This window comes from Delphinus delphis, chromosome 12 (assembly GCF_949987515.2).
Source record: "Delphinus delphis chromosome 12, mDelDel1.2, whole genome shotgun sequence".
Classification (NCBI taxonomy): Eukaryota; Metazoa; Chordata; class Mammalia; order Artiodactyla; family Delphinidae; genus Delphinus; species Delphinus delphis.
The window spans coordinates 55,054,531-55,071,752 of NC_082694.2; the positions used below are offsets into that span (position 1 = coordinate 55,054,531).

General features: G+C 36.7%; 1 protein-coding gene across 2 annotated transcripts in view; it reads right to left on the minus strand.

The window, feature by feature from the left end:
• PLEKHH2 (pleckstrin homology, MyTH4 and FERM domain containing H2) overlaps positions 1 to 17,222 on the minus strand; it is a 106,898-nt gene that overhangs the window by 47,423 nt on the left and 42,253 nt on the right. For both annotated transcript variants that reach the window (XM_060026716.1, XM_060026715.1), the window contains 9 exons: positions 14,644 to 14,829; positions 11,988 to 12,937; positions 9,164 to 9,239; positions 7,742 to 7,836; positions 6,978 to 7,122; positions 4,628 to 4,764; positions 4,419 to 4,529; positions 4,172 to 4,258; positions 2,421 to 2,579 (listed from right to left, as the gene is read on the minus strand). In XM_060026716.1, coding sequence (XP_059882699.1) covers positions 2,421 to 2,579; positions 4,172 to 4,258; positions 4,419 to 4,529; positions 4,628 to 4,764; positions 6,978 to 7,122; positions 7,742 to 7,836; positions 9,164 to 9,239; positions 11,988 to 12,937; positions 14,644 to 14,829 — 1,946 coding nt within the window. The remainder of the gene's footprint in view (positions 1 to 2,420; positions 2,580 to 4,171; positions 4,259 to 4,418; positions 4,530 to 4,627; positions 4,765 to 6,977; positions 7,123 to 7,741; positions 7,837 to 9,163; positions 9,240 to 11,987; positions 12,938 to 14,643; positions 14,830 to 17,222) is intronic.

Here is a 17,222-nt window from a genome sequence, read left to right on the forward strand (position 1 = left end):
GAATTTTTATATAGGAAATGTTCTTCCAAAGCATTAAAAGTTGCAAGAGTGACTGTCCAGAATCAAATTAGTCAAGTTCTTAATATCTACCTACATATTTCTGTACTTAATAATAACAGTGTGACAACTTGGAAAAGCCTCCTCCCCTCCAAAGTATTCAAATGCTGCTCTGCCATATCTGGGATTGTAGCCTGAACGTGAGCTCAGAACAAGTCACTCAGAATGAGTTTTTCTCTTATAAGGCTTTGCAGGTGAAAATATGGGGGTGGACAAGCCTTCACAAATGGTAGGAAGGAAACCTAATAAGCATCCTGTCTATAAATTCTAATGGTTTAGTCATCTGATAATCACATCAACTTATACTCATTTAAAATGCAATTGTGAAATGGGAAGCAGGGAACAGCACAAATGTAACAGGAGTGGAAACTGACAAGCCATGCCAACAATTAAAAATAAGCAAAAAAACAAAAAACACTAATTGTGAAAGAAGTAACAAACCCTTAGCCATGAGATCATATTAAAGCTTAAGGGTTTCATAAACATAGCCCTTGAAACAGGAGGACACCTAGTTACTATGAATTAGAATAAGAATGTGATTTAAAGTGGCACTGTGTTCGTTGGAAAACATATATCAGCACAATACCAAGGAGTTCTCAAGCCCATCAGTAACTGAAAAAACATTTTCATGGTAACGTAATGTTTTGGAAAAAAACATAGTGCATCTCTTTGTTGAATGTATTGGTAATTTTTTTCTCCAATTTTTTTCTCCAGTCTTTGTAAATATTACTGAAGAGCACCCACCTACATTCCCACATTAATAATAAGTATAAATTACATGGTGGCATAGCTCATCTACAGCTAAATTTTTCACCTCTTACATAAATAAAGCACATGAGTGATGAGTGATGACGTAGAGGTTATTTTTGTGGGTAATATTTTGCATATAAATATCTTATTGTTTTGTTCTAAAAGTGACCAATTGAACTCTTAAAAATTTATAAATAATATTTATCTTAGCGTAAATCAATACTTCCTCATTCTAAAAATGTTAGGAAGCAGAACTAAGCAAAAATGAAGTAAAAACCACCCAGAGATATCTAATATACCTTAGTATATTTCTTAGTCAGACATTTTTCTACAAACATGTTTACCAAAAATGGCATAACAACCATTTTTATGTATTTATGGTAATATGCTATTTTATCACCTAACAATACATCCATAACCTATTTCTAAAACATTAAGCATTCTTTTACAACATTTAAAATGACTGCATAGTAAAGCATTACCTGGTTACATAAATATTTATTTAAAACTATGCTCTACTCTACATCTAAGTTGATCCCAGTTTTTCTTTATTATAAACCATGATGTGCAAGTAACCTTTCTGCAGTAATGGAAATGTTCTGTATCTTGAGAGAGTGACAGTAAATATCTGTCAAAACTCATCAAATTCTGCACTTAAGATCTGCATTTCAATGTATGTTAATTATATCTCATTTGTTTTAAATAGGAAAGGAAAAACCATGCTGTGATGGACATCCTCATACTTAAATCTTATGCAAATTAAGATAATTTCCTAAGCATAAATTTCTTGGACTGAGATTGCTGGATCAAAGGGTACGTATATATGTTCATAAAACATTTAATATTCATTCATTCATTTGTTCACTCAAAAATATTTATTGAGTAAACACTTTAGTCAAGATATTGCCAAATTGCCTTCTAAAGTAATAAACTCACTAGCAAATTTCTTAACTTGTGTCGATACTGCATTTCATACTTTTAAAAGAGGTCCTCCCTTGATCAGATTTTTTAAAAATATCCATTATTTCTTGCTTTTTAAGAAAATTATTATTGATAGTAGAACGTTTCCCCATATGTTTATTGATCATTTGTATTTCTTCTCTCTACTATCTCTACTTTTCTCTCATTGTGTCCTTTGTTCCTTCCCCTCACTGGTATTTATCCTTTACTTACTGATTAGAAAAAGCTTGTTTTTCATGTTCAAATACCTTTCCAAAGCTTCTCATCGGTCTTTTAAAAATTCTGCTTAGAGAAATTCTGATGGTAAGAACATTTACTTTTTTTTTTTTTTGGTTGTGCCACACAACTTGTGGGATCTTAGTTCCCCGACCAGGGATTGAACCTGGGCCCTCGGCAGAGGTTCCGAAAAGCAGAGTCCTAACCACTGGAATGCCAGGGAACTCCCAAGAACATTTACATTTTTTATGTAGAGTAGTCAAATTTACCATTTTTCATCTTCATGGTTTTTGTCTTTGGTATCATACCTAAAACACTCTTCCCCATCCCAAGATAACATAAATACTCAATATTTATATTCTCTGATGCCCACTTTTTTATGATCGGGGGCTAATTCCATCGCTGCCTGGGATACCGCTATGTATAAGAGTTCCCACCTTGGTGAGCAATCCCTTCACCGTTGGTTTGCCCTCAGGTTGGAGGAAAAGGGGGTTGGCAGCTTGTACCCGAAGAACGTTCTGTAACACTTTAATCCATTCCTCCAATATATTGGGAGAATCTGCAGTCAGATAGTATGTGTGTTTTTCAGTGGTCAACTAGAATGGGATAAGAAAGAGATAGGAAACTCTGAAGATTTTAGGATATTAGCACTTCCTTGTCCATTCTTCAAACATCACTACCTAACATGGAAACAAACATGCTGAACCTTGAATCCTAGGCTCTAAATAAATGATTCCATAAATCACGTAGCATATTTTAACCACTTTGTGAGAATGACAATTAACTTTTTCTGAAATAATTTTTTTCACTTCTGTTTACTTTAAAACTCTTCATAGTATTAAGCTTTGGGGTCATGATTTTTTATCTTGTTTACTCATTACATTTTCCTTTTCTCCCTTAAATGTGCTACAGGTTCCTGGTTGTTGAAATGAGGAGCAGAATGATTTCAGACTGTAATAAAATAACACACTTTAAGCAAATAAAGGGAAGTTATTTGTTATGGAAATGAAGAAATGAATTATAAATAAAATAAGAAAACCTATACAGCAGAAGAGGAATTCTTAAACATGTAATCAGATATTATGAATTCACAATTTCTCAAGTTCAAATTAGCCATATTTTAAAAATTCCAAATATTTCAGAAGCCTACAAATGATTCTTATCTGCCATGCTCCAAGACAAAGTTTTCCCTGATTCTCCTTTCTGCATTTTTGGGCAGTCCTCAGGTATTATCTACTGGAAACACTGATAATGTACCTTTCTAATAAAATATTGTATTCTACCCTCCAAAGGAGCAAGATAAGAAAATAATGATTATTGAAGGCATTTCAGAAATAAAGCATCTGAATTTTAAATCACACATACCAAACTGTCTCGATAGCTTGTTTTTTGTTTGTTTGTTTTTGTTGTTTTTGTTTTTTCGTGGTACGCGGGCCTCTCATTGTTGTGGCCTCTCCCGTTGCGGAGCCCAGGCTCTGGACGCGCAGGCTCAGCAGCCATGGCTCACGGGCGCAGCCGCTCCGCGGCATGTGGGATCTTCCCAGACCGGGGCACGAACCCGTGTCCCCTGCATCGGCAGGCGGACTCTCAACCACTGCGCCACCAGGGAAGCCCGATAGCTTGTTTTTTTTGTTTGCTTGTTTTAACTTAACAAAGGTTTCTAGCAAGACTGGCATTATGTGTGGGTGAAATGGTCAGCAGCTACCTCTGCCATGTGACTCAGTGGGAGCCAGGACAGCCCCTCTGCTCACCAATATCCTTCCCACTTTGGTGTTACAGCCTCTGAAGTTCATACAACTGCCATTTTCCGGTTCTCTATTTAATTGCAAACATTTCTGAATTTAATAGTACATTAAATTATGAATATCTTGTTGGGAATTCATTTATCAAATAACCCTCCCCTAAAATAGCTTGACAGTTTGAGAACAGAAAATGGCTGGGAGGGTTAGTGTGGGGAAAGAACCGTGTAAAGGATCAAGGGCAAAGAAAGTGTAGAGGAGAGTTACTAACATATACTCAGGTTATATTATAGTTTTAACTAAGAAGTCCTAGGGTTTCACACATTTTTGGGGCATCAAACTGACCCCCAAAGGGAATAAACAAACAATTGAACACCCAATTTCCACTCTATTAGCTTACATAATTGAGAACTGAGTTTTGCATGACACAAAAAAAGAAAAAAAAGTACCTGAACTGTTTGTTTGTTATCTCCTCTTAAAATGCTGCAGGATGCACTAAGTTCAATATGGCCCTGGGGTTTTCTGATTACATCACTCTGTATGAAAGGAAGAAAACCAATGCAAAGTGATTACCTATAATAGTCATAATAAGAAATGCTTTGTCTAATTAATTGCATTACATGGAAGAAAATCAATCAGGAGTCTGATTTATAGTTTGAGGAATTCAGTTCTAAATAACAAGCAATTTCCACTCACCGGAGATTTGTAGTAAAGTAATTCACCACCTTTAAGAACAAACCATCTCCGCTTCCAAGTCTTGACTTTACCACTCATTTTTAATAAGTAGCCAGATTTTTCCAGTGGTTCCTAATTAAAGAGATTTTAAAAAAATATTTAAGTTTCCCTTTGGAGGCTCAAACTAACAGATACATTAATGTTAAAAAAAAAACTGATTCAGTGTTTACATTTTTCCCATTATCACTGGAAGACGAGCAAGTTTTCGGGAGCTTCTGCTCTGGCTGTGAGCACTCTACATCTGTGGAGTAAGCATCTGGGGGAATAGCATAATCACTTTCAGAAGCTACAGAAGAGAGAGACACACCTAGATGAAAAAAGAAATAAATCAAGTCAGTATTTAATAATTGGGTGGTCCAAATGCTGACTGTCAGGTTTCTTAAGAAATACATCTAATCCCAAATCATGAACCTTCCTAGACTAGATGTAGTCCATGAAGTACCTTTAAAGCAGAAAACAGAACTTAAGCATAAGGACTATCATGCAAATCTCCAAGGAAGTTAAAGGAACATAAATAATATTTCGGTATGATTATAAGCACAGCTATTTTTACATATATAAAATGTATGCAGTAGCCTAACAATATCTTTTATTAAGGATTAAAAATATGTGTATTTACATATTGGCATGTAGGCAAACAAATGTTGAACCTTAATTTATCAAGATTTGTACAATCACACTTTACTGCACTTAATTTTTGTAATCATTTTTTAACATCTTTATTGGAGTATAATTGCTTTACATGTAATCATTTTGAAAGTAACATCACATTAAAAAAGACACACAAGTCCAATACTACTAGTTTACAGATTTTGAAAATCTTTCATAAAAGAGACGCAATAAGACTTAAAGATATAAAATGACTATTTCATTTGCCAGCAGCTCTAATGTAAAATTCAAGGGAGCATTTTTCACAATAATTCACTTGTCATTTTAGAAAACAACTTGCAAGTTGCAAGCCACATTTGGAGAGTCACTACAATTGGAGATTTTGAAAATATTAAATAAAATCAAGGACTTAAGTCATTATTCATTACAGTATGTGGCAATTTTTAAGTGTTTATTAACATTTAAGGGAAACATTAGGACAATGTCACTATATTATTCCTCTTATTTATTTGACTAAGACAAGTAATGGCTGTGATAATAGTAATATCTTTATTTTTCAAAGAGTAACAGAAATTTAGATCTACAAAGGACCTCAGAGATCATCCTGGTTCATGCCCTCATTCTCTAAGGAGACTAAGGTCCACAGATTAAAGGATTTGTCCAAAGTCAAACAGCTAGGCAGAGGCAATGTTGGAGTGCAAATCTCAGGCTCCTAGCCCCAGGGTGCTAGGGACAGAGCAGAGAACAAAACGAAGAAATTTCTGCCCTCATGGAACACAGATTCTAGTCGGGGGAGACAGACAAAAAACAGGGAGTAAATGCCATGGAAAAATAAAATGTAGAGTGGACTAAAGGGAATAAAAAGAGCTAGCAGTTAGAGAAGGGCAAAGGACTACATTTGAATGGTGTGCTCTGGGTAGATCTCCTTGAGAAGGCAGTGTCTCAACTGGAGGAGGCAAAGGAACATCTGGGGCAAGAATACCAGGTAGAGCAAACGATCAGTGCAAGGTCCTGAACTAAAGGAATGAATGGCATGTGCCGGGAACAGCTAAAGGGTCTGGATGGCCAGAGCTGAGTAAGAGAGAAGAAAGGAGGAACTGAGGTCCAAGACATCAAAGAATCACATAACATGTTATAGTCTTTATAAGAGGTCCTTGCAGTGTTTTGAGCAAAAGTGTGATATAACCTGATTCTGGCTGTCAAGGGGGCAAGGTCATATAGCAAAGGGACTGATGGAAGCCCAAAATATTAAACCTATGAGAGCTGAACAGCTCCTGTTGAAGCTGAGGGGTTTGGGAGTACCTAGGGGTTCCATGGAACACAGTTTGAAAACCAACATACTGTGCTGCATTAAAGGCTTTTGTAAAATACAGATGCCATTTAATGTGACTGGCTCTCTCTGTAACCTGTATGCCAAAAATTTTTTCAAAATCTACAAAAATCATAGACATGCCCAAAGTAAGTTTTTGTTGGTTTCCATCTTAATATCAGATTAACCACCACATTTTTAGGTATATTCTTCTGCCATTTAGCAGTGCAACAAATTTAGCTGAAATAAGTCCATCCTATAAATTATCCAAAATCACACAGTAACTGTAAAAGAAGAACCTAATTTAAGCCAAGTATCTCACTTTATTCCTATAACGAAGTGATCTCTCTTTTACAGATAAGGTAAAAAACAAAAAACAAAACAAAACAAAAAAAACCACTGTCTTGTCTGGAATCACAAAGAGAATTTAAAAGAGAATTAGGACTAAAATATAAGCATCTTAGTCCTAGGTGAATACTCTTTTCACTATGAGTTGAAGGCAGCTCAGATTTTTTTTTTTAAGTCCTATTATAGAGATAAAATTCCCATTAAACATTCTGAATTTTTGGGAGTTGTCTTGTATGCCTGAGACTCTCCCTTACCTCGTTTCATTGCTCTGGGACTGCCTGGCCCACTCCGACTGCGAGAGTCTGACTCTGAAGTCCGGGAGCTGGATCTGGAACTATCTTCTTCCTCTGACCCAGAGGAGTCATCCAGGAATGGGTTGCTGCTTATCTGGGTCGCCTTCTGAAGAAAAGCAAAACAGCCTCCCTGTGTCCATCCTTAAAGTCACCACTCTCTTTAGGTATAGAATGTTTTACCAGAAGTTATGGAATAAGTTTTTTTAAGGAATACAAGAAAATATTTTGCCATTATCAAAGTCACGTTGTTAAATCCCAAATTCCAATTAGCAAGGCATTTGTCAATTATAAAAGATTCCTAAGAACATAAGCCTGTTAATACCTGATGCTACTTTTTTTTCTGATATTTATTTTAATTAGGTACTTCACACAAAGGAGGGGAACCCTGGCAGTGATACAAAGATCTTTCTATATTAGGAGTTTTCATTACATCATTAATACTATTTCCTTTAAACAATTAACAGCTATGGAGGGGGTGGAGACTCACATGTAGCATAACAAAAACGGAGCATATCAGACCTCTAATACTCCAATAAAAATAAATATCTTCTCTAGATCTTTCCATTTCTTCTCTTTTAATAATATGCTAGTGTGAACTTCTAAAACTCCCTTTAAAGGGACAGTCCGTGTAAAATGTCAAGAATGGAATCTGGAGCTTGACTAAACAGTTTCCTTGATTCATCATGAAGAGCCCCACATCTTTAACAGTAACAATAATGAGTTACCCCTTTTAAAGTTGTGTACACTGGGGTTGTCATATTCTTGTATATCAGTGATGTATAAAGTCCTGATGTGGTATAGGAAAGCACTGCAACAGAATCTGAAACAGAAAACAAAATGATTAAGAAAACAAACCTTCTAACTAGTGCTTATGTCTATTTCTTATGAATGTGAATTAGCAAAACTTCCAATTAAAGAGAAACTGGATGAACATACAATATTCACTACACAGTCTACCTGAAGAATTATGGCATTTATGGCAGTTTTAATTATACACTCTCTTACATGGTTCATTATGTCCTCAGGTGTGCTAGTTCCCCAACTAGACTGTAAGCTCTTTGAGAGCAAGGATCTTAGCTTTATTTCTTTGGCATCTCCATCCAGCTCACAATGGGCAGAAATGAGTACAAACACCTGCTGACTGATTCAGTGAGCAGTACCCTATGAAGATATTCTCTGACTATTCAGAGACCTATTACTGACACGTCTTAAAACATCGTCACTTTTAAACCTTTATCAGGTGAACCTCAGATTGAAAGGTTAGAATATATTTCCTGAGTGGCAAGAACAGAGGATAGCTGAAAAGGAATAGAACAACAATAGTCACCTCTAAGATACAGATCAGAGGTAGGATAGGGAGGGGGCCAGTAGAACGAACCACAGAAAAATTTTTCTTTTTGTTCCAGACAGTTCTCTGTTGTTTGGTTTTATTTTTCATAATGAACATGCATTGTTTCTATAATAATATTTTGAAAAAAGAAAGAAAGGAGGAATGTGTTTTAAACTCTGGAAAAAGAAGACATAGAGATCAATAGTTTTACAATTTTAAACAGCTGAAACTCCACAGTTTCTTAGCTTTAGCCTCTTTCGGGTAAAAACATGAGGTATTTGCTACATAAGAGTTGAACATCTATGTGCCCCTATACTGAGTAACATGAATTTCAATTTTAAAATATAAATCAGCAACCTCAGAAAGCATTTTCTGGAAGTTGGCAAAGTTGTATTTTTTCCAATGACTTTAGACAGTTAGGAAGTTCTTGGCTAATGAAATGGCAATACAAAATCACTTATTTTTTAAAACATTTTTTATTGTAGTAAAAAACACATAAGATAAAATTACCACCTTAACCATTTTTAAGTGCATAGTTCAGTTAGTGTTAAGTATATTTACATTGTTGTGAATCAGATCTCCAAAGCTTTTTTATCTTGAAAATCTGAAACCCTATAGCCATTAAGCAACTGCTCCCCTTCCCCTACTCCCCCTAACCCCTAGTAACCACAACTCTACTTTCTGTTTCTATCAGTTTGACTATGTCAGATATCTCATATAAGTGGACTCATACAGTATTTGTCCTTTGTGACTGCTTATTTCACTTAGCATAAAGTCCTCAAGGTTCACCTGCATTGCAGCATGCAAAATCACTTACTTTTATTAACATTCTCCATATTGAAGGCCTCAGACATTCGAATGCCTGATTTGGCTACAGCATAAATTCTGCTTTCCTAATGTAAAAGAGAGATTTAAGCTGGATATTTAAAGCAAAGAAACAATTACTTTCAATACACATGTTTTTCATTTGTGCTTCATTTAATTGTCACCAGAGTACAGAATTATTATAAAACTGTCACCAGTGCCAACTAAAATATGCCACTGTGAACAGCACTGCAGAATTTTCTTCCATCCATTAGTCACTCCATTATTTATCTTTGTTCCCAAATTTTTGCTTGGTATTTTAAATTCTTTTGAACAGACAGGAAAAAAGTAAGAGAAAGCTTATTCACGATCACTGACTATTCATAAATACCACCATTAATATTCCACCATTTCACAACATGGTCAAAAAAAAAAAAAAGGAAAACTCTGAAGAGCTGTAACATGAAGCCACAAACCATTTATTATCATTGACTAGACACAAATATTATCTTTAATATTCTACCATTCTAGAATATGGTTAAAGAAAAAGAGAAAGCCAAAACTTGAAGTCAGAAAGCACACACAAAGTAACATTTAGTGCTATCACCTTCATATCTCAATGTACATTTCAATGAAGTAGAAGAAATACCTGAGGTCAAATAATAAGTGAATTTGAGAACTGCAATGGAATTTATAGGATCTTGTTCCAAAAGCAGGTTGTTATTTTGCTTTCTCTTCTCTGAGAGAGATTTCTGAAATGGGTACTGGAAGGCTATTGGCCCTGCCCCCTCTGAGAAAAGGGACTCTAGGTTGTCCCTAATGCATAGATCACCATGTCCTGAACTCTGTCACACACCTAACCTGGACAGTTATCTGGATCGGGGCACAGGGGGCAACTAAGGCAGTCCTCTTTGGGACTGCGCTAGACAGGGGCCTGTGTGAGGCAATGGGCAGGAGATCTCTAACCATCTGAGACACTTAAGATTGAAGAGTGGCTGAATGAATCACTCTCACAGCTTCTTTGAGAGTGTGATGGTGAGATACACAGAGAGAGACAAACAACAGAGTGGACAGAACAAAAAGACATATAAAAATAAGGCAGTAAGTGAGGCACTTACAAGCCATGAGAGAGCGAAGGAGAGTAGTTAGCAGTCATGAAAGAAGCAGACAGTCACTGTAGACAGGAGAGGACAAGCTGAGCCATGGGACCAGGGACACTGGGTATCACCTGTTTTTCTAAGGAGTTGAGCATCAGAGGTGCTCCTGAATCATTACATGCTGTCCTGCTAGAGTGACTACTGTATTTTGGAATGATATTCCAGTTCAATAAGAATGGGCTATGCCTTAAAGTAAACTCTTAAAAATCCTTAAACTCTCATAAATTGAGGTGACTAGAATGTATCTCTTTAACTTGAAACTTGAAAATACCCAACAAGCAGAAATAAAACCTCAAACTTGGCCAGTTTGCTAGAAGGCTTTTGCAAAGCAGTACTACTTTTTCAGGACTGGATAGTTTCAGAAGGCAAGAAGAGAAAAAGGCAAAAAAGTAGTAAAAATGGTTTGCCAAATAAAATGAAAGTGAATGTCTAACCTAAATCTCTGCCAATCTCAACATAATGAAAGAAGCAAAATTTCAACTCCTAACTGCCTAAAGGGTAACATAGTTGGAATTCCAGAGATTCACATGCCAATAATGTCCATTTTTTATGCTATCCAGAGTTTAGTAATAAACTGCAGGCGGTTTCACGTGGACTTTGCAATGAAATGTTCTTTTAAAAGTAAATAAGAGCAGATACATCTCAAGGTCTGAATTTATACTAGGAAAACATAGTTGCCTTCATTTGCTTAAAGTTGCATTGGTCACTAAATAAAAAATAATAACAGAACATGACTCCAAAAACCAAAAAATCCCACAACCCAGATGATTTTCTGGAGGCCAAAGGTTAAATTATGTCAATATGTGAAGGAAAACTTCAATCTACAAAACAGATAATTTCACTTTGTTTCAAATATAGGAAGAATTTTTTTTTAATCTAGAGATTCCTAAGAAGAATCACACAATTAATGGGTTAATTATTATATTAATGGTCAGTGTTTCAATGGAAGAAATTTCAATCTATTCTAGATATACAGGAAGATGCTTTTGGTTAAAGCAATAGATTTATAAGTTCATGAAGAGTAAAATTAAATTTCTCTTAAAGCCAATCAAGTAAATACTTAAGTTCAGAACTTGATGACCAGTAAGTGCCCTCATCCAGAATTTACCCACAAGTATTATACAGTTAGAGAGAGCCCTTCTTCCCCACCCCAATGTTTCCTTCCATGTGGAGGGAGCTCCAAAAATTGAACATTCCTGATCTCTAGCCAGTGATTCCTAGAAGGAGAAACCGGACATGCAAAGCCCGGCACCTTCCCCTCTCCTTTCTATTGAGAAGTAGCTGTGTGCAGGAAATAACCATTTGTTCTTTCTCTAGACTGTAAGCTTTAGAGGAGCTGGGCCTCACTGGATGAGCCTGTGGTGGCTGGTCAAGCGCTACCTGGGCCTGGGTGAATAAATCTAGCTTTTTCCCAGGTGCAGTACTTGCTCCTTTGCCCACCAATTCTCTAAAATCCATTTTATCAGTAATAAAGGTAACATTTTGATCTTGCTTTGTCTTACCCTTCTCTTATTTCTCGACTGGTTCAGGGGAAAGAGAAGGGGAAATTGGATTCTAAAAACTGGGAATTGTCAGAACAAAGCCGGACTGGAAAAGAAAGAAGAAGAAGTGGAGTAAAACCTGAAAATGAGCGTTGAGCAAAAACGAGTGTGTGTGCGTTGCACACAACACATAATTTACCCAAGAGGGAAACCGGTGCAGGGGAGGAGTTGGAGGTTTCCCACAGGCCGCCTTCTTTGCTGAGTTGCAGGTTTCCTGGTCGTCTGAACATGGGGACTCCAGGGAGCCGTAGGAAAATAATCCATCATCACAGCTAGTGTCCATAGTCTCTAAAATTTCTGTACTGTCGCCATCAACTAGATCAAGGTCTGTTTCCTGAGGTCTCAGTGGCCGGATCATGCTTATAGCATTTCTGTTTGTACCAAACATCCTGTCGGAACTTAACTGTGGCTGGCTTAGGTGTCTTTTGGCTAGAGCTACACTTAAGCTGAAAACATTAGGAACCCTTAATTTGGGAAGTGGCAGGCTTGAGGGGGGCACTAGTTCTGTGCCTTTTCCAGTGAGTGAGTTAGGATGCTTTGGACTCAAAGCTGGGGTCAGAATAGGGCTTGGGGTGTTGGCTTCACTCGATGAAGATGAATAATCCAGTCTCTGAGACTGAAATTTTTTATTCAGTTCGTCTGAGGAACTATCGTGCTCCTTTTTACTTGATTCAGAATTTCCCTTTCCGAGAGGACTCCACTGTGCCTCCTGTTGCCAAGAATACAGCTTCTTGTGTTCTGGTCTCTTTATGCCAAAAGTCTCTTCTTCAAATATAGAACTGCTGTCATCAGAGGCTGTCAGATACGTCTCACTGCCCATTCTGCTACACTGGACCCCCTCCTCTGATGTGTGGCTGGAAAGGGTGGACGTATACCTGGACTTGGATCTTCCTTTGCCCCCGTCGTCCTCATCGGAACTCCAGTCACTCCCAGGAGCCCCAGAATTCTGGGATATGCCACCATCCATCACAAAGCTTGTCCTTGTTTTCTGATTCTGCTCTGAGACACACGGCACTTGATGCAATGTTCTCTGACCTCGGTTGTTTTCTTGAATTTGGTTATCGACAGACTTTTCTGGTATTTCCATTTCTAGAAAAGCATACATTATATTGGCATGCTGCCTTTAATCATACAATCTTTTTGTATGTTTAGCTTTATATAACTACATTGTACAAACTGGAATTTCCACGAGTCAAATTAATTTACATTATCCTTTTTTAGTCATATGCCTTTTTTAAACCCAAGTTTGAAAACCACAAGCTTTCTATAAAACACTGAGCCCTTACACTTCAATAGAATAATATCAAAATGAAACTGCTTTTTACAAAGAAACATGAAGGAAAAATAAAACTGACAATAGTCTAGGGCGAGATAATACGAGAAGCAAAATGAAAAATAAGGCAACACTGACTATCAAAGAAAGCAGCCACTAAAAAAATGAACATCATCATTTATATTTTAGAGGCAAAGACAATGACACCCTCTTTCTACTAAACTTCAAAATTATCATAAATAAATTAAAACATAATAAATATAAAGCTATAGTTTAAAAAAAAAACTTTGTTCCCAAGCTTCACTACATGAAATATGCAAAACCGTAAGGAAAACATACACAAAGAAAAGCTTTATTCACTCTACTTTTGGTTTAATCATAAATATAAAATGTCTTTACAATAAAAAATAACAGTCTTTAAAAATATCTTTAGATATGGCTTATTATTGTTTATAACATAATTAATAGAACGAACCATTATAAACAGTGAACTAAAAATTTAGATTGAAGAATACAAAAGAAACTTTGAAAACATGAAAATATAGATAGGAGCTTCATAATTAAGGATACAGAGGCTGAACAAATAAACTCCACCATTTGGTATCAGGCAGTTTGTTAAATTTGCAAATGAGCAAGAACCGCAGTACAGGCAACCTCAGCTGAACCGAGCTGTACTCAACTATTAGAAAGTGGGAAAAAAACTAAAATGACGTCTCAAAAAAGAAAAAAAAAATCCATGTAATGGCATGAAAACAAGTACCAAAGGAGCCTTCTGAATGGAAAAACATTATATAGTTTTCAGAGTTTCAAAACCAAGCATAGAGACAGTTCTTAGGGCTATAATTTTTCTCCTTTGGAGGAAGGAAGCAGGAACTGAAAATAGAGAAGATACAAGTTCAAGTCTTTCAAAAATATTTGGGAAAAGTCATACTAGTGGTGGCAAAGCAGCAACCGCAAAATTAAGCAAAATTTAGAGGGGCTTTAAGACTAAAAGAAGGGTAGAAATTTGCACACAGGTCCAAAGTTTAAACATCTGGCAAATATTTTCCTCTTTGAGGCAATAAAGGGAAAATCAAAGCAGTTACTAAATTGTCACCTGGTGTTCTTTTTCTTTATAAGTTTGCTGTGTCACATTTAATTTCATATTGAATATTAGATAATCTTTTTATATTTTAAATAAATAATGAATAGAAAGTTCATACTTCTAAAACTCAGTTAAAACAAGTCGGTATGACTGTACATTTTAAAATTTTAACTATTACTGCTACCTATTGCAGGAAAAAGTATCAAGAAGGGAAAACCAGTTTTTCCTATAAATCATTGGCAGAGAGTCTCAAAAAACACACAAGATAACTAGATACACAGAGTTAAATGCTGTTTTGCTCTTTAGAAATAGTCTCATAAAACATCAAGTTGTCAGGAAAAAAATAAGGAAAATTAAGCTATCTTTGCATTAATCTTAGCAAATGATTTTTCCTTTTTTAAAAAAATGTCAAAGTAAATTCCTCTAGTCCATAAATACCTTCTATGTCTTTTCCTTCAGTGAACTCAGGTTCTTTAGATGATATCTTGCTCGTTTCCTCAGATTTTACAACTTGAGGAGGACTCCTTGCTCGGGATAAAAAGCACCCAAAAGTCAGACTGCTCAGACGCTGGCCTTCTGTGAGCTTCAGTGTGGAGACAGTGGACAACTTCTTTCCTTGAACTTCTGCAAGATCATTAATCAAAATGAAGATCTGAATTTTTTATAACAATTTGTTAAACAGAGAACCAAAGCATATAAAAACGTGGACAAATCACTCCTTGAACCAGAAAAAAGCCTGAAGTTCATCTTTATTTATGTATAGGAACAATGACCCCTCAATGTCTAGCATCACACGTCAGTGTTTAAAATCTGTTTATATATTCTGAATGCACAAACTATTTTTTAACTGCAAAGAGAAACATTTCTAATCCCTTTAAAAGTAGTTAGTTCTCAAACAAACAAACCAAAATCCAGATATAAACAACTAGGAAGTTATAGCTTCTTGCAATGTCAACTACTGGTAAATACCAATCAAGTACTGGTAAAATTTGATTGTTTGGTATTGCTACCAATAGTGAGAAAAAAGGGACTGAGGTCTTGGTTGCCAAGACAACCCAGGAAAATTTAGATGATCACTGGGGCAAATATCACATGATCACTGGAATAACTTTTACTTATCTTAGTTTTTATTTATTTATTTATTTTTTGTGATACGCGGGCCTCTCACTGTTGTGGCCTCTCCTGTTAGCGGCCATGGCTCACGGGCCTAGCCGCTCCGCGGCATGTGGGATCTTCCCGGACCGGGGCACGAACCTGTGTCCCCTGCATCGGCAAGCGGACTCTCAACCACTGTGCCACCAGGGAAGCCCTTATCTTAGTTTTTAGTGTGCTTCTCATAAGAAAGCAGATGAAGGCACTTGGTCTATGGTGACCACAGCATGGAGAGCCTTAATCACTTCCTTAAGGAACAAAAAGGGGAGGGGGCAGTCTCTAGATTGAGAATTTAGACAGCTAGGTGAGTGATTAATCGAGCACCTAATCGAGCACCTAATCATGGGTTTAATTCATCTTCTAGGAATTGTAACATTGCTGCTTGTAAGATCAAAAGCATGGAGATCCCAGTGATAGTAAGAAAAGTTTCCAAAGAAATTAAATTCTCAACTCTAGGAGAGCACCAAAGGGTTAAATTAAATAGCAACTGATAATTGAGTATAGAAAAATACCTTTATATAGTGTATTCCTTCAGATGTATCTTTTAATATTTTCATGTTGCCATCGCTCACAGAACTAATTCATGATATTTTAGTAATCACATATATACATATACATTTTTAAAGTACTATATTATATCTACATATGTTGTATCTCTTCTTCTCCAGTAAAGCCGAGGTTCCAAGGATCAATAATCCTTAGTCTCCAAGACTAAAAGGCTGCCAGTGAAGACTAGAATTGTAAGTTAAGAATATCAGGGAAACAGTATTTGGTGAAGGGGCTTAATACATCCTGTCTATTTCAAAGAGGGTGAACACCACAAGGACCTAAAACTTTAATTATAAACATGGAATTCCAGATCAACTATAGGAACACCTATTTTTTTCATCATATAGGTAGAGGAAATGTGTGATGTGTGATATAAGAAATAGATTTTGGTCTTCATCCATGGCTCCTGGCACACAGCTCCTAAAACCCTTGGAATGTCCTAAGAGCGATAAAAGTGTCTTTTGTTTTCATAACAAGCCCTTTTAAACACATCTGAGTATGTATTAATGAGGTGATTTCTGGAAAGCCCCTAGATGGCCTCAGGATGGGGCCTGGTTGCCAGGGGAACCAACCAAATCATAAGAGAGTTGGAAATTTCAGCCTTACCCTCCACCTCCTACCTCTGACTTCAGGTGAGGAAGAAAGGGGCTGGAGGTTGAATTAATCACCAAGGGCCAATTATTTCATCAATCATGCATGCTTACATAGTGAAACCTCCAGAAAAAATCAAAAGGATGGGGTTCAGGACGCTCCAAGTTGGTGAACATGTGGAGATGCTGGGAAGGCGGTATACTTAGTGAGAGCCTGGAAGCTCTGTGCCCCTTCTCCCGTATCTTGCCCCATACATCTCTTCCATCTGGCTGTTCCTGAGTTACATCCTTTGTAATAAACCAGTAATCTAGGAAGTGAACTGTCTGACTGAGTTCTGTGAGCCTCTCTAGCAAATTATTGAACCCAAGGAAGGGATCTTGGGAACCTTGGATTTACAGTCTGTTGGATAGAAGCAGGGATGCCACCCTGTACTTGTGACTCTGTCCAAAGTGTGTGTTTGTGTGTGTGTTCAGTGCCTGCTCGGAGGTGCTGGTGGGTAGTTTTGTGGGGGTGAGGGATCTGGTGCTATCCAAGTAGATGAGTCAGAATTGAGTTAAATTTATAGGACACCCAGTCGGTGTCTGTTGAGAATTGGAGAATTGCTTGGTGTGGGAAAAACGTCCACACATCTCATGTCAGAAATATTAAGAGAGAGAAAACAGGATTTTTTGCCTTAACAAAAGGACAGCAATAGGTACTAACATGCAGTAGACAAAGTGCTTTCA